Raw genomic sequence first — 25,985 nt, forward strand, 5'->3', positions numbered from 1 at the left:
AGCCCCATCTCCTAAGATCCAGGAAGCTAAGTAGGGTCAGTCTCGGTTCGTGGCTGGATGGGAGACCACCAAGGATTGCTACACTGGGCAGGCGATAGCAAAGCGCCTCTGAACATTTCTTGCCTTTGAGGGAAAATGGATGCTGGCCCTGCCCCACCTCCAGAAGCCTGACCGACGGCACACAGCAGTGGCCCCTGCTGCCCTGTGATCAGCCATGTTCCAAAAGCAGCATCACGGGGGTGGGGGGGAGTGCACACTCAGCCATTTCCTCCACATGGCCACTCACACCCTGCAATTGAGGTGGGGGCACTGTGTAGAGGTGGAGGCCCAGCCTGTGTGCTGCTGCCACCTGCTCTCCTTCCCTGTGTGTTCAGCAAATGCTGTGCAGTGTGTTGGGCCTACTCTGGTTTTGTCATTCTCCTTTGCAGAATATCCCACACCAAATGCTCCTAGTTCTGTATCTGTTCTAGTCCTTCGAACTACACAGCACAAAGTCTACTCTGTTAATAGTCAGAAGAGCAAAATGTGCTGAGAAAGGATGTGAAGGCAGAAGGGAAAGGTAAACCACAAACTCCTTTTTCTTAGAAACGTGTTTATAAAAAAAAAAAAGTTGTAACATTCAAAAGTAATGCATATTGAGCAGTACAAAATCCATTTGCAAATGCAAACTTCTAAAAAGTTGATTTTGCAAAAAAACCTGTTAACAGCATTTACAGTTTGTAATGGGATAAACGTGTCTGTTGAATAATTGCATAAATACTCTTTAAACTCCCCTCTCCTAAGTACCTCTGTCAGTTTCCTTCCAGAGTCGCCCCAAAGCTGTCCCCTGTGGAGTTGACTTCAGCAACTTTGGAAGGATTTTGCTAGAAAAGTAATTTTGGGAGCAAAGACCAGCAGTGGAAGGCACCAGGAGTTATCAACAGTTGTCATAAAATACTGCATGACTCTTGACTTCTCAGTAACATTGATCAGATCCATCAAAAACTATTAAATTAATACAACAAAAAAGAAATATATTACACTTGCTAATGGCAAATGATCATTTTTAGCTGCAGTTTTCCCCCGCTGGGATTTCTCAAAAGTGCACCAGTCATCCTTGTCTGTACATCAAACAGTTTTCAAACATTAAATATACAAAACACTTTGGTTTTAAATATTTTGTATCAAATACTTTAGGACAAATATAAATTACAGCATTTTTCAAACAAAAAAAATTACATCTGAAATATAACTTGATATTACAGAATATAAAAAAACACCTATTTTTGCCTCTTCCTTTTTTGGGGGGGGAGGGGGGCATTTGTGCAAGGTCCGGCCCAATGAAACAGTGCTGAGAGTCTGAAGGCCACTCTATCCTGCTGAGCAGCCAGAGTGCCTTGGGGGTGGGGGGTAGGGGCACTGGCCATCTTCCTTCCAGAACAGCCCAGCCAGAGCTTCAAGAGGACATCCCGCAGAGCTCAAACCACCAGGTTTGGCGAACGACAAAAAAAGTGGAGTCTAAACCAGGGGTGCATGACATACTTGCCCTACTGGTCTACGATGCTTTGGGAGCGTGTCCAGTGGTGTGACCCTCAAGAAGGCAGGGGCTACATGTCAGCAGCAGAGCATCTGCTTTGCGTGCAAAAGTCCCAGGTTCAATCCCCGGCATCTCCAGTTCCAAGGACGTCTAACGGAAGGAGTGGGGATTAATTTCTGCCCAAGACCTTGGAAAACCACTGTCTGTCAAAGCAGACAGCAGTAAGCCTGTGAAGTTACTGGAAAGTTTGGGTGGTTATGCAATGGGGCAAGACGACTCAAAAAGGAAATAAAAACTGAACCACTTGCCTTCTTCACCAAATTGCCAACCACTAAATTATGTAAAACTTAAACTAGTTTCAATTGGTGAAAAACAAGCCTTGGTCAACCACTCTTCCCATGGGACAATCACGTTCTCATGGCTAGCAGCCTTTTGTTCAGCGTTTCTTGATGCTTGAGGATGGCTCAGTGGCAGAGAACCTGCCTGGCATGCAGAAGGTCACGGGTTCAATCCCTGGCAGCATCTCTTCAGATTGCATACATCTTTCCAGTTAAAAGAGATGGATGGGGGGGGGGAGGTGATGTGAAAGACCCTTTTTTGCCTGAGACTCCCGCAAACCCCTGCCAGCCTCAGCAGACAAGACTCACCTTGACGGCCGGGGGATTCACCATAAGGCAGTGTGGCCATTATTGTAGTTGGGAGTGTCTGATGCTCTTAAGTTTTGCTCTGCTGATAAAATGATAGATAAACCCAAGGGGGCCTCTGGGGAGTTCCTGGCTGCACTGCCTTGGGGGCCTTTTCACACAAGATGTGCCAACAAATCCAGAAAGTGACATCTGGACACAGAGCTGAAGCAGTACGGTAAACTTGTTTCTGAACTCTCTCAAGCATGTTTCCAAAAAATCTTAAATCCAAAAACGAAACGGGTGAACCAATGTCAACATTAATGCTTTGGCAGGCATTTTGTTAGGCCGCCCTTGAGCATTCACTAGATTAAGCCATGTAATCGCTCCCTCCTTACAGAATTACAGAGCGACAACAAAAGCACCCTCGTATTGCAGTGAACAGGACAGAAGATCCTAATGTGAGAGTCAGGGGAGAATTTCAAGGCCAAAGGTTCCAAAATGTATACAGACTCCATTTCCTGGCCCTGCACAGCCCTCTGAGAGGTGGGGGGGGGGAGGAGAGGCAATCAAAATCAACAAAGCCACATAGGTAGGTACAAAAATACATCACACATCAGATATAATTCTGCCTGCAGAAGAATGGGGGAGGGGAAGGATGGATCCCAGGAAGAATTTCCATGAATGCAAAGGGGGGTGATTCTTGCCAGTTCCGCCTCCCACTGCAGACTTCCGACTCCCCTCGTTCCCCCGTTGTTTCAGGGGGATGCAGTGGGAAAAGGAGGCAAGGAGGGTCCACCCCTGCTGATGGAAATCCCTTCCATCCATGGAGATTCTCTGTGGTCCAAGTAGGTATTTCCATCTTCTGGGGAAAATATAAAAAACAAGGACAACTTCTTGTTACATGTTTTTAACATTGCCCTTAAATTCAATGTCTAGAAACTTTTACACCAGGCAAAATATTATTTTTCCCAGCATTTGGGCGGACAAAAATTATTGCTACTTATTTTTATATTGCTATCAGTGCATCTGTCACTTCCTGGAGTAACATAAAAAGTTTAAACATACAACTCAAAACCTCCATCTCCATTTTTAAAAAACCCTGGCCTTTTTTTAAAAAAATGTAAAAATACACTTTATTTCCTTTATGGACAATTAATTTGAATTTGAAAAGTGTTTTAAACACCACTTGTACACTGTTCTGGACCAGGTACTAATTTATGACATTCCATGACTTTACGACATGACATTCAAACCAAATAACCACAAAAAAAAATGTAAGATTAAACTTTGGGACAGAACAATTCCCACACTCTGTGTAGGATGTAACTGCAATTGGATAAGGCCACCTAGGAGAAATTCTTATTCCTGCACAACTGGATATCACACTCTGATAAGAATCTGAACCAGCTGCAAAGAGCATTACTTTTTCTAGGAACAGCTCCTCAAATCAAGTCTCAATCAATATCCCTTATTTTAAAGGCCCCAAAGTAGGTTCCTATTGGATTGCGATCCAATAACGAAGGATTTGACACCTCGATACCAATCTTCTCCCCAGATCTCAGTTTGAAAAACCCTCCTAAGTTTACAGAATAGAAATGAAATTCTGAGTTCCCGGACCAGTCCTTGGTGCTGCCCCCCTTCATCAGGATCACCGAGGTTTTCCTTCTCGCATCTATTTTTGTCACGTACACCATCAAGTGCAGATGGCTGGTTAGATTCCCCAGCGTTTCATGGTGTCTAAAGCAGACATTGGCATACAGATAGTAAAAACCATCGTGACTGGCGACGAGTCTTCCATCACTGAACGTCATGTTGATTAAATTTGCCCATCCTTTGTCGTAGTGCCAGGAGGTGAGGTTCACCTTACGGGTGCCTAAAAAAAAGAAGGGGGCGGGGGAGGAAAAAAAAATACTTTTCTTTCAATTTTGTTTCATATCTTAATTGGACAGCCTGGAAATATCCTCTATAATAGCCTAGCCACAGCTGATGAATCGTTAGAAGCAGCACGGGCTGTGCCCCAATGCTTTTCTGAGGAGCTTCCCTGGAAACTTCTCCACTGGCATCTCCAGTTCATTCATCAGCCTACAAGCTTTGCAAACATTAAGTTTCAGTAAAAATCGTGTGCCCTGTTCGCAATCATTAAAGCATAATGCACACCACAAATATATTGTACTTACATTGTAAGTAAGTAAGTAAGTAAATTTTTATTTATACCCCGCCCTCCCCGCTGAGGCAGGCTCAGGGCGGCTTACAGAGCATGATACAATATCATGGCATGACAGTAACAGATAAAATTAGTCAACAATATAAATACAAAATATAAATTAGTTTTAAAAAATAAACTAAAACAATACAGTGGTGCTACAGTCTCTATTTATCCAGGCAGCGTCATATTCATTCTGGTTACGTCTTAAAGGCTTCTTGGAAGAGGGCAGTTTTGCAGGCCCTACGAAGCTGGTTGAAGTCCCGTAGGGCCCGCACCTCCTCCGGCAGCTGATTCCACCATTGGGGCGCTTTTATAGAGAAGGAGTGTGTTACGCTCCAAAAGTTTGTCATTTAATCATCTGTATACAGCACACTTACAGGCTAATATATATATATATGGAAAACATCTTGAATATAATCGTCTTCCTCCCTAAGAGCCTTTATAATTATGTCCAGGCCAAGCTAGATGCTCCTCAACCAAGTGATGCCAATTTAAAAACCTCACCAAGTGGTCGTTCTACCCATACAGAGAGGCAGTCATCGCTGCTCTCCATTCCCTTAGTGTATCGAGGCTTACTAGGTCCTGCTACTGTCCAATGTACTGGAAAAGGGAAAGGAATATGCTGATGTTCAAGGCGGGAATGGCAGCTCTGCACACTACTAGACGGTTTAGCCTGTGAAGCTCTATGCAGCTGTACCAGAACACAGTAAGGGAATGGAGACAGGGCTGCCAGCAAAATAAAAATGTTTAGTTGATTAAGAACATAAGAGAAGCCATTTTGGATCAGGCCAATGGCCCATCCAGTCCAACACTCTGTGCCACATAAGAACATAAGAGAAGCCATGTTGGATCAGGCCAATGGCCCCTCCAGTCCAACACTCTGTGTCACAAAAGAACATAAGAGAAGCCATGTTGGATCAGGCCAATGGCCCATGCAGTCCAACACTCTGTGTCACAAAAGAACATAAGAGGAGCCATGTTGGATCAGGCCAGTGGCCCATCCAGTCCAACACTATGTGTCACATAAGAACATAAGAGAAGCCATGTTGGATCAGGCCAATGGCCCATGCAGTCCAACACTCTGTGTCACAAAAGAACATAAGAGGAGCCATGTTGGATCAGGCCAGTGGCCCATCCAGTCCAACACTCTGCGTCACATAAGAACATAAGAGAAGCCATGTTGGATCAGGCCAGTGGCCCATCCAGTCCAACACTCTGTGTCACACAGTAGCAAAAATTTTTTTATACATACACACACACTGTGGCTAATAGCCACTGATGGACCTCTGCTCCATATTTTTATCTAAACCCCTCTTGAAGGTGGCTAAGCTTGTGGCCGCCACCACCTCCTGTGGCAGTGAATTCCACATGTTAATCACCCTTTGGGTGAAGAAGTACTTCCTTTTATCCGTTTTAACTTGACTGCTCAGCAATTTCATCGAATGCCCATGAGTTCTTGTATTGTGAGAAAGGGAGAAAAGTACTCCTTTCTCTACTTTCTCCATCCCATGCATTATCTTGTAAACCTCATCTGCATTTGAACCAACTGAATATAAATGAATTTCCAAAATCTCAATACGGAGATCTTTTAGATAAATATGGAAGATCAATTATAATTCAAGCAACACTTAATGCTTGGGGTGGTGGGAAACACCCCACATATTTTTTTTTTTTTTGTTTTCATTCCCCACCAAACTAACGCACCAGGACTAACCTGTCCCCTACCAATCAAAGCAACCTATTTAATATTGCTCTGCACTGACTAATTAACTACCACACTAGTTGATTAATTTACTGACAGCACCACCCCCAAAAGAATTGTCCTCTGCTTTGGACGGTATTCTAAGAGTCCTTTGTCCACTTGGGCAGGAAGACAAAAGGCATAACATAAAATTCTAAAAGAGGAATAACAGACATAACATTCTAAAAGAGGGACAACAAACAAATGGCCCTGTTTATCACATGTGAGTGGATGTGAGTGGATTATCACATGGGTTTCTTTAGATCCTAAAGAAACCCACTTCTGAGAATAAAAACCTTTAAGGTATGAATGAGGTAAGTTTTCTTGCCCCAAATGGATCTAATGATGTGGCTACAAACATGGTGAGGCTAGAAGTAAAGCAGACAAACAAAGACAGTCTGCTTCAGTTGGGAGTTTATAGTGTCCTAATAATGGCCCTCCTACTTTTGAAATTGGAAAGAGAGTGGGATGAGATTTGTCCTACGAAAAAAAAGCTGCTAAAAAAATCATGAACATATGAAGCTGCCTTATACGGAACCAGACCCTCGGTCCTTCAAAGTCAGTATTGTCTACTCAGACTGGCAGCGGCTCTCCAGGGTCTCCAGCTGAGGTTTTTCACACTTATTTGCCTGGATCCTTTTTAGTTGGAGATGCCGGGGATTGAACCTGCTTACCAAGCAGATGCTCTGCCACTGAGCCACCGGCCTTCCCCCATACCCCCCCCCCATTTGCTGTTATCAGCTGTAAGAATTATTTTGAGGCTGCTTACCAGTTTTAAATGCCCAGGGATTACTTCGCTTACAGGTTAGTTGAGCTGAGACACTGCACCAAGCCACGGTTTGTGCTGGCTACGGCTTATGCCTTAAAGAGTCCAAGCTACAGCTCAAACTCCCAAAGTTATGGGAGAGGCTTGTTTCTCTCTCTTTGCAGGCCCCCTGCTCGGCACTCCAGTCCCACGGGGGGGGGGGGGGACGGGTGACTCTGCAATGGTCACAGCTATGATTTGTGTGGACATTTTATGCCAAACCACAGTTCACACAGATGATGGTTTTTAGCCTATTTCTGGTTATAATTAAGCTTCCGACAGTTTAAATTGGGGGGAGGTCTCTTTGGCTGATTTCGCACTGACCTTTTACTGGCACGACCACCCTCCTCACGCCGGCGGATCTGCAGGGATTTCGCACCAGAAGCGCCGGCGCAGCCAAAAGAGCCGGCAACTTCCGTCGCGAAACCAGCTCAAACGGAAACCGCCAAGAAGCAGGAAAACGTTTGAGCGGGTTTCGCGACGGAAGTAGCCGGCTCTTTTGGCTGCGCCGGCGCTTCTGGTGCGAAATCCCTGCAGATCCGCCGGCGTGAGGAGGGTGGTCGCGCCAGTAAAAGGTCAGTGCGAAAACGCCCTTTCCAAAAAGAGGACACTCGGAAGGACCTTACCAGTTGGGATGTTTTCGCCGTCAAGGAGCAGGTGAGCCAGTGGTGCTTTGCTGGGCTTGTTTGGGTTGGATAAATCCAACCAGGAGGTTTCCACAGTATCTACAAACAAGGCAGTGTGTTAAAACTATCAACGGATCCCAGAAGAGTTTCTTTTCAAAATCCCAGTCACGTACACCCACAATGGTACTTACATTTCTCAGATATGGGCTGGTCTTTCCCAATAATAATACGCTGCACTTCCTAAAAATAAAAAGAAAGAAGCCATCAGACCCAAAAGCAGGGATCGTTTTCAAAAATAAAAGGTGCCGAGTTCATGGTGGCATGCAAAATCATATAGCTATGGGAGCTCTTGTTGTTAAATGCAAAGATGCTCTGTGCAGTCTTCCTGCCAGGTCAAAGGCCTGACACACTCAAAACACAAAGTTCCCAGAAACTCTCAGCCTATGAAAGTCTGCCCCTCTTTTCTCTAACTCTCAGGTCTGCCCTCTTGCTCCCCTGACAGCATGAGCCCACCTGGTTCTAGCTCCCTGCTGCCTGAAATCAATGTGCCACAGGGGACACGCAATGCCACCACACCACAGTTCAACACGGAACTATACGTTGTGCCTGCTGAGCCTATAGAAAAAGGGCAGCCCAGACAGAATAGCATCCCTCTTCTCTTCTGTGCAGGAAGACTTCTCCGGGTCATGGAGCCACTGTGTTGTGTTTCCTCCCGCTGGCTGTTGCAAGTCCACACCAGGAAACACAAACATGATGCCACCATATGAACATATAAGAACATAAGAGAAGCCATGTTAGATCAGGCCAATGGCCCATCCAGTCCAACACTGTGTGTCACACATTGGCAAAAAAATTATATATATATATATATATATATATATATATATATATATATATATATATATATACACACACACACACACACACACACACACACACACACACACACTGTGGCTAATAGCCACTGATGGACTTCTGCTCCATATTTTTATCTAACCCCCTCTTGAAGGTGGCTATGCTTGTGGCCGCCACCACCTCCTGTGGCAGTGAATTCCACATGTTAATCACCCTTTGGGTGAAGAAGTATTTCCTTTTATCCGTTTTAACCTGTCTGCTCAGCAATTTCATCGAATGGCCACAAGTTCTTGTCTTGTGAGAAAGGGAGAAAAATACTTCTTTCTCTACTTTCTCCATCTCATGCATTATCTTGTAAACTTCTATCATGTCACTCCGCAGTCGTTTCTCCAAGCTAAAGAGTCCCAAGAGTTTCAACCTTTCTTCATAGGGAAAGTGTTCCATATGAAGCTGCCTTATATCGAATCAGACCCTCAGTCCATCAAAGTCAGTATTGTCTTCTCAGACTGGCAGCGGCTCTCCAGGGTCTCAAGCTGAGGTTTTTCACACCTATTTGCCTGGACCCTTTTTTGGAGATGCCAGGGATTGAACCTGGGACCTTCTGCTTCCCAAGCAGATGCTCTACCACTGAGCCACCGTCCCACCCCTGCACAACTCTCCATGTGCGCATACACACACACAGAGCAAAGATGAAATAGGCAGCACTGTTTATAAGTTGAGCAACTGATACTGAGATCAGAAAGCAGTTATCTTGCAGGAAATACACTGATGTCTATCCTCAGGAAGGAAATGGAAGAGAAAGTATAAAGCTACTGTTGAGAACATTCACCAACAAAGTAAAGGAAAATGAGCCAATACGCCTTTAATTTAAAAAAGTACTAAACAAATTATACTGTCAATGCAAAAAAGTAACAGAATCAGTACAGCAATATAGACAGATGCACAGAGTGCAGGATCTGAATGATACAGATTGCAACATCCGCAGTTCTTCAGAATTTAGTGAGTAGCATACAGAAAGGCAAGGAACAAAGATGTGAACTTGTTGGGAAATAGAAAGGGAAGGAGGAGACCCAGTAGCTCCTCACTGCTGTGTGAGCAGCTTAAGTCAAGACAATGATTTGCAGAATTCAAGATTCCACACAGCTTCCAAACTATACTCCCTCTAAGCTGTGGAGTCTTGAGAGCAAAAATTCTACTTTGTGAGCTACTGGCATAGAAGTTGTGAGCTACTTGCATAAATTAGTTTGCTCTGGGGTCTGAGACAAAAATCTGTGAGCTGTAGTCTAAAAAACTGTGAGCTAGCTCACACTAACCCAGCTTAGAGGGAGCACTGCTTCCAAACTGTGAGCTGCAAATAAGGTTGCCAACTTCCAGGCGGGCAGGCCAAACAGAACCATGGAATAGTTGAATGTCAAAGAACGCTATAACTGTAAATAAATTTTAATGAATAAACAGTGAAAAGTTAATGCAATATCAGTACCTTTTGAAGTCACTGAAAATCGTACGGACTGAATTGTGAATGAGGCTTGACTGAACCTTATATTGAGACCTTTGATATTGGACTTTGACGCTGTACTTATTGTTGTCTCAAACAGATATTACGTTAACCTTTAGTTATATTTGTTCATTATTTTATTCATGGTTGTAGCATTCTTTGACATTCAGCCTCCAGGTGGGGCCTGGAAATCTCCTGGAATTGCAATTGACCTGAGCTACAAAGATCAATTCCGTTGAAGAAAATGGCTGCTTGTGAAGGTGGAGACTGTATAGCATTATACCCTTCAGAGGCCCCTCCCCTCCCCAAACCCCACCCTTCCCGAACTCCAGCTCCAACATCTCCAGGAATTTCCCCACCCAGAGGTGGCAACCCCACTGCAGAAGCATCAGGGACCCATTTAGGGGCTCCTATGGCCTCCCAGCTGGGCCTTGACTTGATACCCTCCCATCCATTCCCATATTTAACAGGTATAATATGATTAGGGTTTGTAGAATCTTTCGGGCTCAAGTGCCGTGTTCTACTGGAGAAAGTTTTTCTTCCAGACGTTTCATTCTCGGCTGCGGAGAACATCCTCAGTGGCGTTGCAGCCGGAGCAGGTGCTCTGACCTTCTTGGCTGCTGTGCATTGAGTGAGGCCAAGGCTGCTGGAGAGCTGCTATTTCTAGGCTGGAGGGGTGTGGTGAAAGGGCAATAGGTTTGTGGATGTGCCCATTGTTTGGTGGGGCTTCCTGGAAGGGTAGTGATAAGGAAACTGGCTGTTGAATGTGACCATTGTTCTGTGTTAATTGCTGGGAGGGTTGGAAGGGGTGTGAAGAAAAGGAAGTTGGTTGTTGACTGTGCTGATTGTTCTGTGGAATGTACTGGTTGTTCTGTGAATTTCTGCAATTCTGTTCTGTGAATTTCTGCATAAAATCAGGTATAATATGTATGATGATGATACACATTTTAAGAGTTCAGAGTCTTTCGGATCTTTAAAGTGTTCTTGACACCCAAATAGCCTATTAGTCCTATTTTGACAATGAGATCGTTTCTGTCCAAATAATACACTTCTATTTGCTCAAACGGCCACAATTTAGACACATGTGCTGCTAAGGGAGCAGAGGATGCCTCAATCTGCAGCTCTCTCTCTTGGATGTGGGCATTCTGGCGATGCTGCTAGTACAAATTTAAGGTATTTCTGCTTTTTTAAATGTCAAAAATATGCCAAATACAATTTTTGTGCTAAAAGTTATAAATGATAAATTTTTAAGTTGTTAAAAGAGGTAAAATGACTTGAAGTTTGATAAGAAAGCAAAACAAGGCATTTCCTCCCCCCCCCAATTACATTTTTCCCTGGAGAAAGAAATTACTGTTTCCCATGGTTATGACATTTCTGAGAACTCTTACATCTCCAGTTAAATTTACTTTTTCCAACACAACTCAGCTAATGCTGATGTGGTGAAAGGAAGCAAGCAGCAGAGAACAGAACAGAACAGAACGGCAGGGGCTGGCTGAATTGCATCACTGGACAAGAAAGGAAACAAAACCAGGTGTCATAAAATCAGTGTTTTCCCTCAGCAAACATGTGAAACCCGAAAGACAAACCCACATCCCTCACCAGTGAACTGCATTATTAATTTTAAACGTTTCCAATAAAAGGTATTTAAGTAAATGGCCATCTGACAGCAATGCTGATTTTGTGAATTGGGCCGATCGTGAGAAGGAGGGGAGGAAGGGCTGCGTTGGCGCTTAGTTCTAAGGGCGCTTTCTTGCACGCCCAAGGAAATGCTGATTGACACTTTGGGGTCAGACAGCAATTTGTCTCCAGGCCAGACTGGATCCTGGATGAGTTTTTTGCCATCTTCTGGGCCTGGAGCCTGCAGGGGTCTCTGGGGGGGTATATGTGTGGGGGGAGGGATTTGTGAAGTTCCTGTATTGTGCAGGGGGTTGGACTAGAGGACCTGGAGGTCCCTTCCAACTCTATGATTCTAAATAACATGTAGCATGGAGGGGTGGATGCTGCAACAGCTCTGGCCTGAACCCTAGACCAGGCCAGATAATCCTCTAAGCACACCAGTGTGCTACAACCCCTCCGCTCACTCTATGCCAAGTGGCATATTAACCAGCATGCGAACTGTGCTACTTCCTTTATTAAGCACCGGCATCTAAAAAATCCAAAACACAGCAAAGTTCATGTAACCATGGGGACCCCGGTCTTATATTTGGGAACGGTACACCTCTACACTAGACAGGGACTCCTCACTTTTGGGAACGGTACACCTCTACACTAGACAGGGACTCCTCACTTTTGGGAACGGTACACCTCTACACTAGACAGGGACTCCTCACTTTTGAGATCGGAGTGGAGGTGGGCTTTTAAAAAGTGTCAGAGAACACGAGCCATTTTACAGAGTTGGGAGGGTCATCTAGTCCAAACCCCTGCACAAAAATGCACAAACACCTCCCCCACACACCCCCAGTGACCCACACCCAGAAGATAGCAAAAGAAAAGAAAACACCTCCTGGATGCCTGGAAAAACCAGCCTGGAGAAAAACTGCTGCCTGACCCCGAAGTGATAAACAGCATTTCCCTGGGTGTCTAAGAAAGGGCCATGAGAACTAAACATGCATGCAGCCCTGCCTACCCTCCTTCTCGTGATCTGCCTAAGTCACAGGATCTTCATTGCTGTCAGATGGCCATCTAAAAACCTCCAAGGAAGGAGAGCCCACCACCTCCCGAGGAAGCCTGTTCCACTGAGGAACCGCTCTAACGGTCAGGAAGTTCTTCCTAATGTTGAGCCAGAAACTCTTTTTGATTTAATTTCAACCCGTTGGTTCTGGTCTGACCTTCTGGGGCAAGAGAAAACAACTGCACACCATCCTCTAAATGACAGCCCTTCAAGTCCTTGAAGATGGTGATCTTATCCTTTCTCAGTTGTTTCCTCTCCTGGTTAAACATACCCAGCTCCTTCAGCCTTTCCTCAGAGGACTTGGTCTCCAGACCCCTCACCATCTTCATTGCCCTCCTTTGGACACATTCCAGCTTGTCTACATTCTTCTTAAATTGTGGTGCCCAAAACTGAAAACAAGACTCTAGGTGAAGTTTAACCACAGCAAAGCGATACCATCACTTCACGTGATCTGGACACTATACTTTTGTTGATACAGCCCAAAATCGCATTTGCCTTTTTAGCTATCTCATCACACTGTTGACTCATGTTCATGGTCCACTAAGACCTTTAGGTCCTTTTTGCAAGACAAGTCTCCCCCATCCTATAATGATGCACTGGATTTTTCCTAGCTAAATGCAGAACTTTACATTTATCCCTATTAAAAGTCATTTTACTGATTTTAGCCCAGTTTTCCAGCCTGTCAAGATCATCCTGTGTCCTGACTCTGTCTTCTACTGTATTTGCTATCCCTCCCAATTTAGAATCATCTGCAAATTTAATAAGCATTCCCTCTATTCCTTCATCCAAATCATTTATAAAGATGTTGAATAAAATAGGTCACGGGACAGATCCTTGAGGCACTCCACTTGTCACTCCTCTCCAAGAGGATGAGGAACCATTCACAAGCACTCTTTGGGTGTGGGCTGTCAACCAGTTACAGATCCACTTAACAGTAATGGTGGGGGGGGGGATACAGAGCGCAGAGTGTTAAAGCAGCAGTACTGCAGTCCTAAGCTCTGCTCACGACCTGAGTTCGATCCCCGGCAGTAGCTGGTTTTTCAGGTAGCTGGCTCGAGGTTGACTCAGCCTTCCATCCTTCTGAGGTCAGTAAAATGAGTACTCAGCTTGCTGGGGGGAAAGTGTAGATGACTGTAGAAGGCAATGGCAAGGAAAGGAAAGGTCCCCTGTGCAAGCACCAGTCGTTTCCGACTCTGGGGTGATGTTGCTTTCACAACGTTTTCACGGCAGACTTTTTACGGGGTGGTTTGCCCTTGCCTTCCCCAGTCCTCTACACTTTCCCCCCAGCAAGCTGGGGACTCATTTTATTGACCTCGGAAGGATGCAAGGCTGAGTCAACCTTGGGCCGGCTACCTGAACCAGTTTTCCACCCCGTAAAAAGTCTGCCATGAAAACGTTGTGAAAGCAACGTCACCCCAGAGTTGGAAATGACTGGTGCTTTTTTTTCCCCAAAAAAACAAAAAAAAAGATAAGTTTAGTCTGACATGACCAGTTTGGTGTAGTGGTTAAGTGTGCGGACTCTTATCTGGGAGAACCAGGTTTGATTCCCCACTCCTCCACTTGCAGCTGCTGGAATGGCCTTGGGACAGCCATAGCTCTGGCAGAGGTTGTCCTTGAAAGGGCAGCTGCTGTGAGAGCCCTCTCCAGCCCCACCCACCTCACAGGGTGTCTGTTGTGGGGGAGGAAGGGAAAGGAGATTGTGAGCCGCTCTGAGACTCTGTCCTTGAAAGGGCAGCTGCTGTGAGAGCCCTCTCCAGCCCCACCCACCTCACAGGGTGTCTGTTGTGGGGGAGGAAGGGAAAGGAGATTGTGAGCCGCTCTGAGACTCTGTCCTTGAAAGGGCAGCTGCTGTGAGAGCCCTCTCAGCCCCACCCACCTCACAGGGTGTCTGTTGTGGGGGAGGAAGGGAAAGGAGATTGTGAGCCGCTCTGAGACTCTGTTCTTGAAAGGGCAGCTGCTGTGAGAGCCCTCTCAGCCCCACCCACCTCACAGGGTGTCTGTTGTGGGGGAGGAAGGGAAAGGAGATTGTGAGCCACTCTGAGACTCTGTCCTTGAAAGGGCAGCTGCTGTGAGAGCCCTCTCAGCCCCACCCAGCTCACAGGGTGTCTGTTGTGGGGGAGGAAGGGAAAGGAGATTGTGAGCCGCTCTGAGACTCTGTCCTTGAAAGGGCAGCTGCTGCGAGAGCCCTCTCAGCCCCACCCACCTCACAGGGTGTCTGTTGTGGGGGAGGAAGGGAAAGGAGATTGTGAGCCGCTCTGAGACTCTGTCCTTGAAAGGGCAGCTGCTGTGAGAGCCCTCTCAGCCCCACCCACCTCACAGGGTGTCTGTTGTGGGGGAGGAAGGTGAAGGAGATTGTGAGCCCCTCTGAGACTCTGTCCTTGAAAGGGCAGCTGCTGCGAGAGCCCTCTCAGCCCCACCCACCTCACAGGGTGTCTGTTGTGAGGGGAGAAGACATAGGAGATTGTAAGCCACTCCGAGTTTCTGATTCAGGGAGAAGGGCGGGATATAAACCTGCAATTCTTCTTCTTCTTCTTCTTGAAGAACCCATGCTGACTCTTAGTAATCAAAGCCATCTTTTTCTATATGCTCAAGGACTGACTGACTGATAATTTGTTCTAAAATGTTTCCAGGTATAGACGTCAAGCTGACAGGTCAGTAGTTACACAGATCCTTCTTTCCCCCCTTCTTGAAGATGGGGACAACATTTGCCCACCTCCAATCTTCTGGCACCTCACCTGTTCTCCAAGAATTCTTAAAAATAATGGCCAGAGGCTCAGAAAGTACATCCACAAGCTCTTTTAGTATTCTTGGATGCAGCTCATCTGGCCCTGAGGACTTAGTTTCATTTAAAGAAACTCAGTGTTTATGTACTACCCCTATGCTGATCCTAGGTTGGAACTTCATACCCTCATTATGTGTTTCCTTTTTGCCATGTTGAGCACTGTTTCCCTTAGAAGAGAAGACTGAGGAAAAACAGGAATTGAGCAGTTCTGCCCTTTCTTCATCATCTGTTTCAATTTCACTTTCTTGTCCCCACAATGGGCCTACCATGTCCTTGCTCTTTTTCTTACTTTGAACATAAAAAAGAACCCCTTTTTTGTTTTTAGCATCTCTCACTAGCCTAGGCTCATACTGAGCTTTAGCTTTCCCAACTCTCTCTCTCTACGAGAGTCCTACTGATCAAAGAAAAACAGGTTGTTTAAATATCCACTGGAGGCAACTGCAAAGAGTTTCTTGGATCCTGGCCCTTCTGTTTACCTGTTTTCAAATCATTCCTAATTACCCTTACATGTGGAGGCACATAAAATATACTAGGCAATATAACGGCAAGAGGTTAACTCTCCAAAATCACAGAAAGACAAATGAAGCCTTTGGCAGAGCAAGAACTTTTGTGAGTAGTCACTGCTGCGCGCTGACTCATGAAAGCCGCACATTCTGTTCCTCTTAAAGGTGCTCTTGTATTCTGGCTCTTTTCTGCTGCCACAGACAGACTCACACGGCGACCCCTCTCCACCTGTCTCCCAAATGAGTGTGAGATGCTTGTGGCCCAGAAATAAGATCAAGGGTCCTTCTGCTGCAGGATCAAATCCCAAGGACCTCAGCAAGGCTGACAGCAGCCTCCAGCAGCCCCCCCCAGATCCATGGGTTTTCTTTAGACCCCGCAGTCAGATAGCTTAGACCTCTCTTGGCAGGACTGCTGGCCTGGCTCAGTCAAAAGCCACGGCGGCTGAGGCCATTATTGCCAATTGTAAAACTCTCTCTGTGCTGGAGAAATATGGCCCAAGTTTGGCACCTTCTGCATTGCTCCCTGGAAAGCCTGCTTCATCCTTCGGCACGATTCAGACATGAGCCGCGACTCCAGGCTCGTCACGGCGGTTTCCTGCAGATCGACGTTCCCGTGGAGTCTCAAGAAAGTCCGCAAACAGTGCATGTCGTCTTCGGAAATTCTGCCAGGGTCCATCTGAAAGACAGTATTGGAGAACTATTGTTCTGTCACAAGATGATCAGGCAACAGAACCCAGGGAGGCAGCAATGCCCACGTTCTCATACAGGGCTCCATAAGGAGACATGAAATGTGCAAAGAATGAAGCTTTCAATTTACTTCCTACATGAACCAACAGATCTACGTGAGGAGTCTAGTCCAGAAGCCACTGTCCCAGAAACACCACTGCTGAGCAAACTGCAGTTAAACCGAGAGGTGCCAACCTCCAGTGGGGTATAAACCCAAAGAGATCCACTAGAATTATGGGTGATCCAAACAACAGCCATCGCCGTGGATTAATAACTAATCAACCTCACAAAGGAGCCACTTCACTACGTTGCCAGTTAAAATATTTCAATAATTTTGCAATAATATTCACAATAATATAGGCTCACTATCAGAAAAGAAAGAGCCCACCTATATTGAACTGGTACAGCACCATGGAACGTTTTAATTGTAATTGTGTTTTGTTGGTTTTAAACTGTAATTATAGATGTCTGAACTGACAGCTGCCCTGAGTCCGCTAGCGGAGAGAGCGGGATAGAAATTTAAAATAATAATAATCCACATTTACAACATTGTAATTAGAAAAGTTCACGCTCAAAAAGTCCAGTGGAAAAATTCTCAATCATTATCAGTAAAGTCCAATGTCTTTCTCAGCCACTCGCAAAAGTGGAGAAAAGTGCTTGTGCCAATCCTATGATTCACTAAAGTGCTTTAGAAAGTCTCTCGTCAATATCCAGAGGAGGGCGATAAAGATGGTGAGGGGTCTGGAGACCAAGTCCTATGAAAAAAGGCTGAAGGAGCTGGGGATGTTTAGCCTGGAGAGGAGGCAGCTGAGAGGTGATATGATCACCATCTTCAAGTACTTGAAGGGCTGTCATATAGAGGATGGTGTGGAATTGTTTTCTGTGGCCCCAGAAGGTAGGGCCAGAACCAATGGGTTGAAATTAAATCAAAAGAGTATCCAGCTCAACATTAGGAAGAACTTCCTGACCATTAGAGCAATTCCTCAGCGGAATAGGCTTCTTCCTGGGGAGGTGGTGGGCTCTCCTTCCTTGGAGGTTTTTAAACAGAGGCTAGATGGCCATCTGTCAGCAATGAGGATCCTGCGAATTGAGGGGGAGGTGTTTGTGAGTTCCCTGCATTGTGCAGGGGGTTGGGCTATATGACCCTGGAGGTCCCTTCCAACTCTTCTATGATTCTAACAGGCTTCCTCCTCGGGAGGTGGTGGGCTCTCCTTCCTTGGTGGTTTTTAAACAGAGGCTAGATGGCCATCTGACAGCAATGAAGATCCTGTGAATTTAGAGGGGGAGGTGTTTGTGAGTTTCCTGCATTGTGCAGGGGGTTGGACTAGATGACCCTGGAGGTCCCTTCCAACTCTATGCTTCTATGAATATCTGTTAAAAGTCAGACATTCATAAATGGTGGCATGGCTGAACCTTTCAGCCTCTGATGGAAATGGTGAACCTTTGAAACTCTTTCTTTCAACCCTTTTTCCAAGAGACAGACCAAAGATCTGTCTTGGTGTAAGGCAACTTCATACGGGAAGAGGATTCTGATGCTCTTTACAGAACAGCATGTGAAACGGATGGATTCTCCCCAGTCTAAAGCATTTCCAAGTTGCCTGTACACAAATGTTGGCCTTTAACCAGGATCAGCAAACCTCTGGTTGGTTGAGAGACCAAGGATTTCACACCTAAGCACCAGGCTGGTCCACTGCCCCCTTCCCCCCCCACACACACACTCAGAGGCTGGGATAGTTTGTGGCTGATGTTGCACATTGGTGGGTTATGTGCAATTAGCAGGAAGGGGAAAGCAAAGGTAATGGCGGTGTGGAGGCTGAAGACCCAGAAATAACAGAGCTCTTAAGAAGAGTGAAAAGCGTATAGAACGGGCCAAAATTTAATGGAAGGGTGTGGGGGGGGGAGGAGGGAGGAGCCTAGTTATGAGGGAAACCATCAGAGTGGGTGGATGAGTCTGACTCTTCTCCCCATTCACAGTTTTTGCTCTACAACCATTGTATGCCACCTTCTATTCTCCCCACTGGGGTTTCAAAAGCAAAAGTGCTGCCCAAGAGAAGGAGGGAAGATGCAGCCAGCTGAGGAACCTCAAGCTGAGGCAGCTTCTCTTCTGCTGCAGGTACTGGAAGCCTGGTCTTGCCCAGCTCTTGGACACAACCACCCATGGGGGGGGAGGAGAGAAGACTGACGCAAGCCGCATGAGGTCTCCACTGAGGGCAAAAGTGGGATATAATACAGGGTGCCTGTGTAAAGAGGGTGCAAGACACCAGTCGCTTCCGACTCTGGGGTGACGTTCTCATGGCAGACTGTTCTTCTACAGGGTGGTTTGTAGATACACACATATCTATGTATGCAATGAAAGGCAGCGGTGAAGAGCACATTTGGGAGAAAGCTGAGCTCTGCCCCTTTGACCTCCCGCCCCCCCCCCGTACACTTTCAATTGATACTCGGCCCCTCCCCTTTTGGGGCAAACCTGTTGCCATCATGTCCAGTTTGACCCAAACCTCTTCTGATCGTGGCAAAGACTATGTAGGTGGGGAGATTTGGATTCTCCCAGTCCTGCCCACATAGCCATTACTCCTAAAACAGTCATTTCCTTTCCCCGTCACACAGCTTTTCTCTTTTTTTGTATATTAGTGGTTGAACTACTGCATTATATCAACAGAGCACTCCAGCAATACGTGTATCAAATACTCTGAATTATCAGCTTTCATTACAAAAAAAAAAACCCAGCCTGTAGCCCCCTTTTGTTGTGGAGATACAAGGGAAAAGGCACTGGAGACGTTAACTTTTATGAAAGCTGGTTATTTAAAGAACCTGATATATATATCTCTTGGTAACTAAAAACCTTCTGTGTGAAAGACCCATTGCCACCTGTCTTAGCAGCCGCAGAAGCTATGAGGAAACCACACAACCCTTGTTGAAAACACCCAGTAGGCTATATGCCCGCACATGCTCAGAAGAGCGCCTGACAGTGTGCAACACAGACGGCTCTTCAAACCATCTCAGTAAGACTAATAAAGAAAGTCAATGGGGATTATTTGCTTGCGGTCCAACAGCCTCAGCTAGTCTAAGACAATGCCCATAGATTGCTTTGCTGATGAGCAAATAAAATGGGTATGAAAGGATGGAGTTATCGAAACTAAAATTTGCTAGCAGAAACATGGCTATCAAGTACAAAAGATACCTCTATATTTCAGTATACATTTTGATACTGCAAGGAATATTAAATGGAAAAAAAAAACATTTGAGGTCAATACAGAACTGAGTATAGAGTTCTGTATTGAGGACAGTTTATTCCCCCGCCCCCTGAGGTGGGGGGAGGGCCTCCAAACTCTGGGAATTATGGGGCATGTATGAAGAAAGACATCTGTGGAGAAGTGCTTCTGGGTGTCTGCGGGGACCCCTGGAGCACCCCCACTGCCATCAGACGCACAGAGTTCCAGTTTGAGGAGAATGGATCAAAATCCAACTTATAATAACATAATCAGAGCCCTGCTGGATCAGATTAGTGAGGGTCCATCCAGTCCAGCCTCCTGTCTCACAATGGCCAACCAGTTCCTCTGGACGGCCATCAACAGGGCAGAGAGGTTGAGGCCTTCCCCGAGAAGAGCATTGGAAGAGCCCTGCTGGACCAGACCAGAGAGGGTCCATCCAGTCCAGCCTCCTGTCTCACAATGGCCAACCAGATCCTCTGGAGGGCCAACAACAGGGCATGGAGGCTGACGCCTTCCCCTGAGAAGAACATCAGAAGAGCCCTGCTGGATCAGACCACTGAGGGTCCATCTAGTCCAGTCTCCTGTCTCATACAGTGCCCAGCCAGTTCCTTTGGAGGATGAACAACAGAGCAGAAAGGCCGAGGCCTTCCCCTGAGAAGAGCATCAGAAGAGCCCTGCTGGGTCAGACCAGTGAGGGTCCATCCAGTCCAGCCACCTGTCTCACACAGTGGCCAGCCAGTCCTCTGGAGGGCCAACAACAGGGCAGAGAGGCCGAAGTCTCGTCCTGAGAAGAACATCAGAAGAGCCCTGCTGGATCAGACCACTGACGGTCCATCTAGTCCAGCCTCCTGTCTCACATAGTGGCCAGCCAGTTCCTCTGGAGAGCCAACAACAGGGCAGAGAGGCTGAGGCCTTCCCCTGAGAAGTACATTAGAAGAGCCCTGCTGGGTCAGACCAGTGAGAGTCCAGCTAGTCCAGTCTCCTGTCTCATACAGTGCCCAACCAGTTCCTCTGGAGGGCAAACAACAGAGCAGAGAGGTGAAGGCCTTCCCCTGATAAGAGCATCAGAAGAGCCCTGCTGGGTCAGGCCAGGGAGGGTCCATCCAGTCCAGCCAAGTGTCTTACACAGTGGCCAGCCAGTTCCTCTGGAGGGTCAACAACAGGGCAGAGAGGCCAAGGCCTTCCCCTGAGAAGAGCATCAGAAGAGCCCTGCTGGATCAAACCAGTGAGGGTCCATCTAGTCCAGCCTCCTGTCTTCACACAGTGCCCAACCAGTTCCTCTGGACAGCCAACAACAGAGCACAGAGGCCAAGGCCTTCCCCTGAGAAGAACATCAGAAGAGCCCCGCTGGATTAGACCAGTGAGGGGCCATCAAGTCCAGCATCCCACATGTTGGCCACCCAGTTCCTCTGGAGGGACAACAACAGGATATGGAGGCTGAGGCCTTCCCCCGATGTTGCCTCCTGGCTCTGGGATTATGGAAAGTTTCAATTAAGATTTTTCTAGCTGAATCAGATGAGGGGCTTTCCCACATTCTCGTTTTCCTCAGAGTTGTTTTGCAAAAGCGTTTTGCTCGATCTAGTGATCGATGTCATATTATACTGGTTTACATCTAGCCTGTCTCCCTACAAATTGAAATTGCAGGTTTTTATGCTGGATATAAACTGATGCAATGTTGAATCGACCATTACAGAGAGCAAAACATGTGCGGAACATACCCCTCCTCCCCAAAGCAATAGGGACAAGCAAGGAAAATGAGAATGTGGAAAAGCCCTTCCTTGAAAACTACACATTCCAAAAGCCAAGAGGGAGGCATGGAAAGCAGAGGGCTCACAGATGTACCAGCCTCTACTCAAATCTTTTATCAATGATCCTCATTTCAACATTGACAATGTCTGTCAAATGCAGCATCACCAACATCTGGTGGGAATAAGTGATAGGACTGAACATGGGCTATTAGTAATGTCAAGCAAGGACTCCTGAAGAACTCACAGCAGGTGGGAGATCCCACCCCCACTTCCTCCTGCAGATTTGTTTTGCTCCCCTGCCTCCCCACCTCCGTCACCTCCCCTTACTCCTCCTGCCCTGCCCTTCCCCTCTCCTTCACTCACACAGCCTCCTCCCCCACTGCCTCTACCACCCCATGTCTGTGGTTGCTTGCTCACCTACCCAGTGCAGCACCTCTCGCCCTCCATGCTGCCTCCTCTGCTCAGGCGCTCATCCGTGCAACCTCTGCCCGCACTGTCCAGCTTGCTTACTTGACAGGCAGGAGCCTCTCTCAGCCTCCCCTCCTTCCTTCTCTGCTGTGTCACCCTTACGTGCATCACTGCCTCTTTCCTTCCTCACCTACCTACCCGCCTGGCTCATCTGGTGGGGCCTTCCTTTCGTGCTACCGTTGCTTGCTGAGGCAGTTATTAAGCAGGTCTCAAAATGGCAGCTGAGATGACATGATGCAAGGTCACATGATCTCTGCTTTTTCCCAGTAATTTGAGACTTACGGGGCTTTTATAAGTCCCTTCTTTTTTCAGTTTTTGGGATTTTATTTTTATTTATTTATTTATTTTGCAACTCTGGGGCATCCCCTCTCTGTGCATAGTCCCATTGTGCAGACTTTTTGGACCACATTCTGGGATGATTTTCAGAATCTGATATATAACTAGTTAAACAGATCTTCCATGTTGAGAGCCAGTATACATGTGTGTATCAATTCAGATATCTAGAACTCCTGGAGACAGAAATCCCATTGAAATATCATGGTCAATATTCACGAAGGAGGATTCACTAAAACCCTATTAAAAAGCCATTACAGCTAAGGAGACATCTTACGGTCCTAAACACTACATGCTGAGGAAAAAATGCTGCATCCTCCAACCAGTCATAATTTCATAGGCTCTCTTCATGACACCCATTAGGTTTTTCTTCTTCTTCTTGGATAGAAAAACTGGGGACTACTATTTAATCTTTCATCACTGAAGTGCACCAAGCCCTTGACCCTTTTCGCTGCCCTCCTCGCTGAACCTTTTTCAGTTCCGTATTTTTAGTAGGTGGGGTAAGAAGGCTGTGCAGAGTTTTGCCACAGATTTACATAGCAGCTTGAAGCCTGCCACTCTTCGTTGCTAAGAAAAGCAAAAAGGGAAAAAAGAAAGCAAAACACACACACACCAACCCCAAAATGAGCTAGAATGATGTTTTGTTTCTTCTACGTGGGCAATGTAGCAAGAAATACATTATATTCTCCCAGTGGGTGAAAATGACAGACAAAATTCTAGAGGATGTGGTATCAGTGTATGCAAATACCACATGGAAAACAATATAATTTTTTTTCTCCAGTGAAACACGGCATTAACGTTACAGAATTTACATTGCAGCGGCAAATGAACGGTGCTGGGACAATCTGGATCCTGCTAAGCCAAACGCCACCCACCAGCTAGCCAGTCAACCTGCTGGGGTTTGGTTTTGTTTCTGCCTGCAGGGCAAAAACAGCAACAAAAAAGAGTATAAGCATCTAGCAGGCGGTTGCAAGACGGTGACGGCCACGACGCGGTGTGGTGGTCAAAGTGTCAGATGAGGTTTGGGAAGTTGGTGGGGGGACCTAGGCCAGGCACCCCCCCACACACACCTCACCAGCCCCACAGGCTGCTGGGAGGATAAAACGGAGCCTGCTTTGGAATAAATGGAACAAAGAACCATGCCAGCTGCTTGAGTTCCCCACTGGACCAAAAGGCGGATAATAAATAAATAAAAATACTGTGGCATTTCCCAACCTGTCGGTCTGAACCTCAAAAGCGGATCGCAGAGCCTGTGGAAGTAGTCCTAGGTTTCTGCAGTTTCGTTAGTTTGTGCATGCTCTTTTTTTTTTTTTTAAGTAGGTTGCCGTACCAAGTAAAGTTGGATTAGTTCCGACACCAGAAAGGCTGGGAAGGAACCTCTTTCCTGAGCACGGCGTGGGGGGGGCAGGAGGAGAGCGAAGGGATGGCCGAGCTGGCAGCTGGCTCTGTCCCCTTCTTGTTGGCAAGGAGCTGTTCTTAGGTCGAAGGTTTCTCTGTGAGCAGAGAGAGGCCCATCGATCGCCCAAGGCTTGCAAGAGAGACATCTCTTTGCCCAGTGGCAGCAAGGGAGCCAAGTCAGTCTGCCAACTTCAAGCCCCGCAGCACCTCCCAAAACCCACAAGAGTTTCTGGGCAGGAGCTCTGCAAAGTCAAGGCGCCCTTCTCAAAGACCTTCGTCCAGGAAGGGCTGTAGGTTCTGTGCTGGTTTGAGCTGGGAGCTCTAGGTGTTCCCTCTCAGCTGAGTCAGCGTGAGCTAGCTCACAGCTTTTTAGCCTCCAGCTCACACATTTTTGCCTTAACTCAGGAAAGATGACCCCCCCCCCCCAGAGCACACTAATTGATGCAGCAGCTCACAACTTTAACGCCGGCAGCTCACAAAGTAGAATTTTTGCTCACAAGACTCTGCAGCTTAGAGGGCACGTTGGTGACAACCAGCTCCAGGTGTTCTGTTGTGACCTCTTTGGGGCGTGTCTTGCAACAGGATGTTTAGGGGGTGCCCTCAGGCTGCTTCTTCCGTGCATCATCATCCCGCAACTGCTAGATGTCCATCCTTTGGTTGTCAGTTCCTATCTCAAGAACGGTACAGTTTTAACTTAGACAACGGACTGTGTGGTGTGCTAGGATTTGTACAGTGGTGTCCAAAAAATGGGCCTGTTGTGCGGACTGGTGTAGGCTCAGATTAACCACTGTTGCATCTCTTGAGAGCTTCCCCCCCCCCCCGCCCGCCCTGTGCCCAAAGGATGGAAGTCATTGATCCATCTCAGGCTCCTCCGGAGAGGTCTTGGTGGGCAGCAGCTGAGGAAGCTGCGCTCCAACTCAGCCACAATTGCATTTTAACTGCATCCTTCCTACATTTCTGCCCACGCGGCCATCAGGGGCAGCATCCACAAGGATCCACGGCCAGCCCTGGAAGACGCTGCCTCCCAACCACGGAATCTGCAAAAAGGTTTTGTTTAAAGGCTAACATGACAAGACTTCTATTTCTCTGCTGCAACAGTCGGACACAGTGGTGGCTAGCCCTCTGCAGCGATGGGACCCTTTGGTTGTTCCTAACAAACGGTATTCGGAGTCTTCTGCCTACAGACTTCAGCGCGGACGCCCTCAACCCTCTGTCTACTTGTGTCACAAGCAACACAGTCTTTTCGATGCCTCTTCGCACGTGCGAGTGAGAGAGAACCAGACTGTCTATTTTGCACGAAGGTCTGAAAAGAAAAACCCAACACCCACATGCTGTTGTTGTTGTTTTTTGTGGGGGGGGGCGGGGGGGGGGAGAGAGAAATCAAACATCAGCTTCTAACTTCCTTTGAGAAAGTTCCGAACACGAAACCAGAACAAAGCCAACGTGAACTTAATCAAAGCAAAAGGGTACTTCCCTAAAGTCGAGAAACCACCTCCGTTCATGCCAAAAGCACCAACCGCCAGGAGCTCTGCAGACCGACCCCTCTTCTCTCGCGTCCTCCCCCCACCCCCATTCAGCCAGACTCTGCATGTCACCGCCCACCTGGAGAGTCTTCCCTTGTGCCATTTTCTGCACTTCCCTGGTCCTGCTTGGGAGACTGCGGAGGTGATGCGAGAACACACTGGCGGCACTTCCCTGCAACCCAGACTCAGCCCAGCTGCCCTTCCACCGAGGGAAAGGCAGATCCCCCCCAGGCCCGGGCCACGGGAAGCTAGGAATGCAACGGGCCCTGGCATGAGAAGCCTCCGGGAGGAAGGTTCCGCTGGCCGGCCTTGGAGGGGTGGAGGCTGCAGGGGCCCCCGGCAAAGGGAGCCGTCGGGGTTGCCGCGGGAGAGCCTCGCCTGGGTCCCCGCCGCAGCTTCCCCGGGGGCAGGCAGGAGGCCCCCTGGCTGGAGAAGGCTCCCCGCCCCGCCGCCTTCTCCGCGTTGGCCCCTGGCGGCGCCTGCCTGCCTGCCTGCGAGGGGCAACAGCGGCAGCCTCCCGGGCAGGAGGGCGACTCACCTGGGCGCGGAAGTAGAGGAAGAGGGCGACGCTGCACACCACCTGCCCGAGGCCCAGCAGCAGCAGGGCGGCCAGGAGGGCGCGCGAGGAGGCGGCGGCGGCGGGGGGCGCCGAGGCGGGCGAGGGCGACGGGGGGCAGTCGGGGCCGAAGGCGCCAGGCTCCTCGGCGCCCTCGCGCAGGTACTTGGAGTAGTCTCGGCTGGCGCGCCGCAT

The 25,985-nt window shown here is 47.5% G+C and overlaps 1 protein-coding gene across 1 annotated transcript; it reads right to left on the bottom strand.

The window, feature by feature from the left end:
• Window positions 1-3,571: 3,571 nt before the first annotated feature.
• TNFSF11 (TNF superfamily member 11) lies at window positions 3,572-25,985 on the bottom strand. The gene is made up of 5 exons (XM_060235070.1): window positions 25,773-25,985; window positions 16,335-16,502; window positions 7,712-7,760; window positions 7,521-7,619; window positions 3,572-4,015 (listed from the first exon to the last, which is right to left on the bottom strand). Exons 1-5 carry the CDS (start codon window positions 25,983-25,985, stop codon window positions 3,597-3,599), a joined length of 948 nt encoding a protein of 315 aa, XP_060091053.1. The 3' UTR covers window positions 3,572-3,596.

Source organism: Heteronotia binoei, chromosome 3, assembly GCF_032191835.1.
Source record: "Heteronotia binoei isolate CCM8104 ecotype False Entrance Well chromosome 3, APGP_CSIRO_Hbin_v1, whole genome shotgun sequence".
Taxonomy (NCBI): Eukaryota; Metazoa; Chordata; class Lepidosauria; order Squamata; family Gekkonidae; genus Heteronotia; species Heteronotia binoei.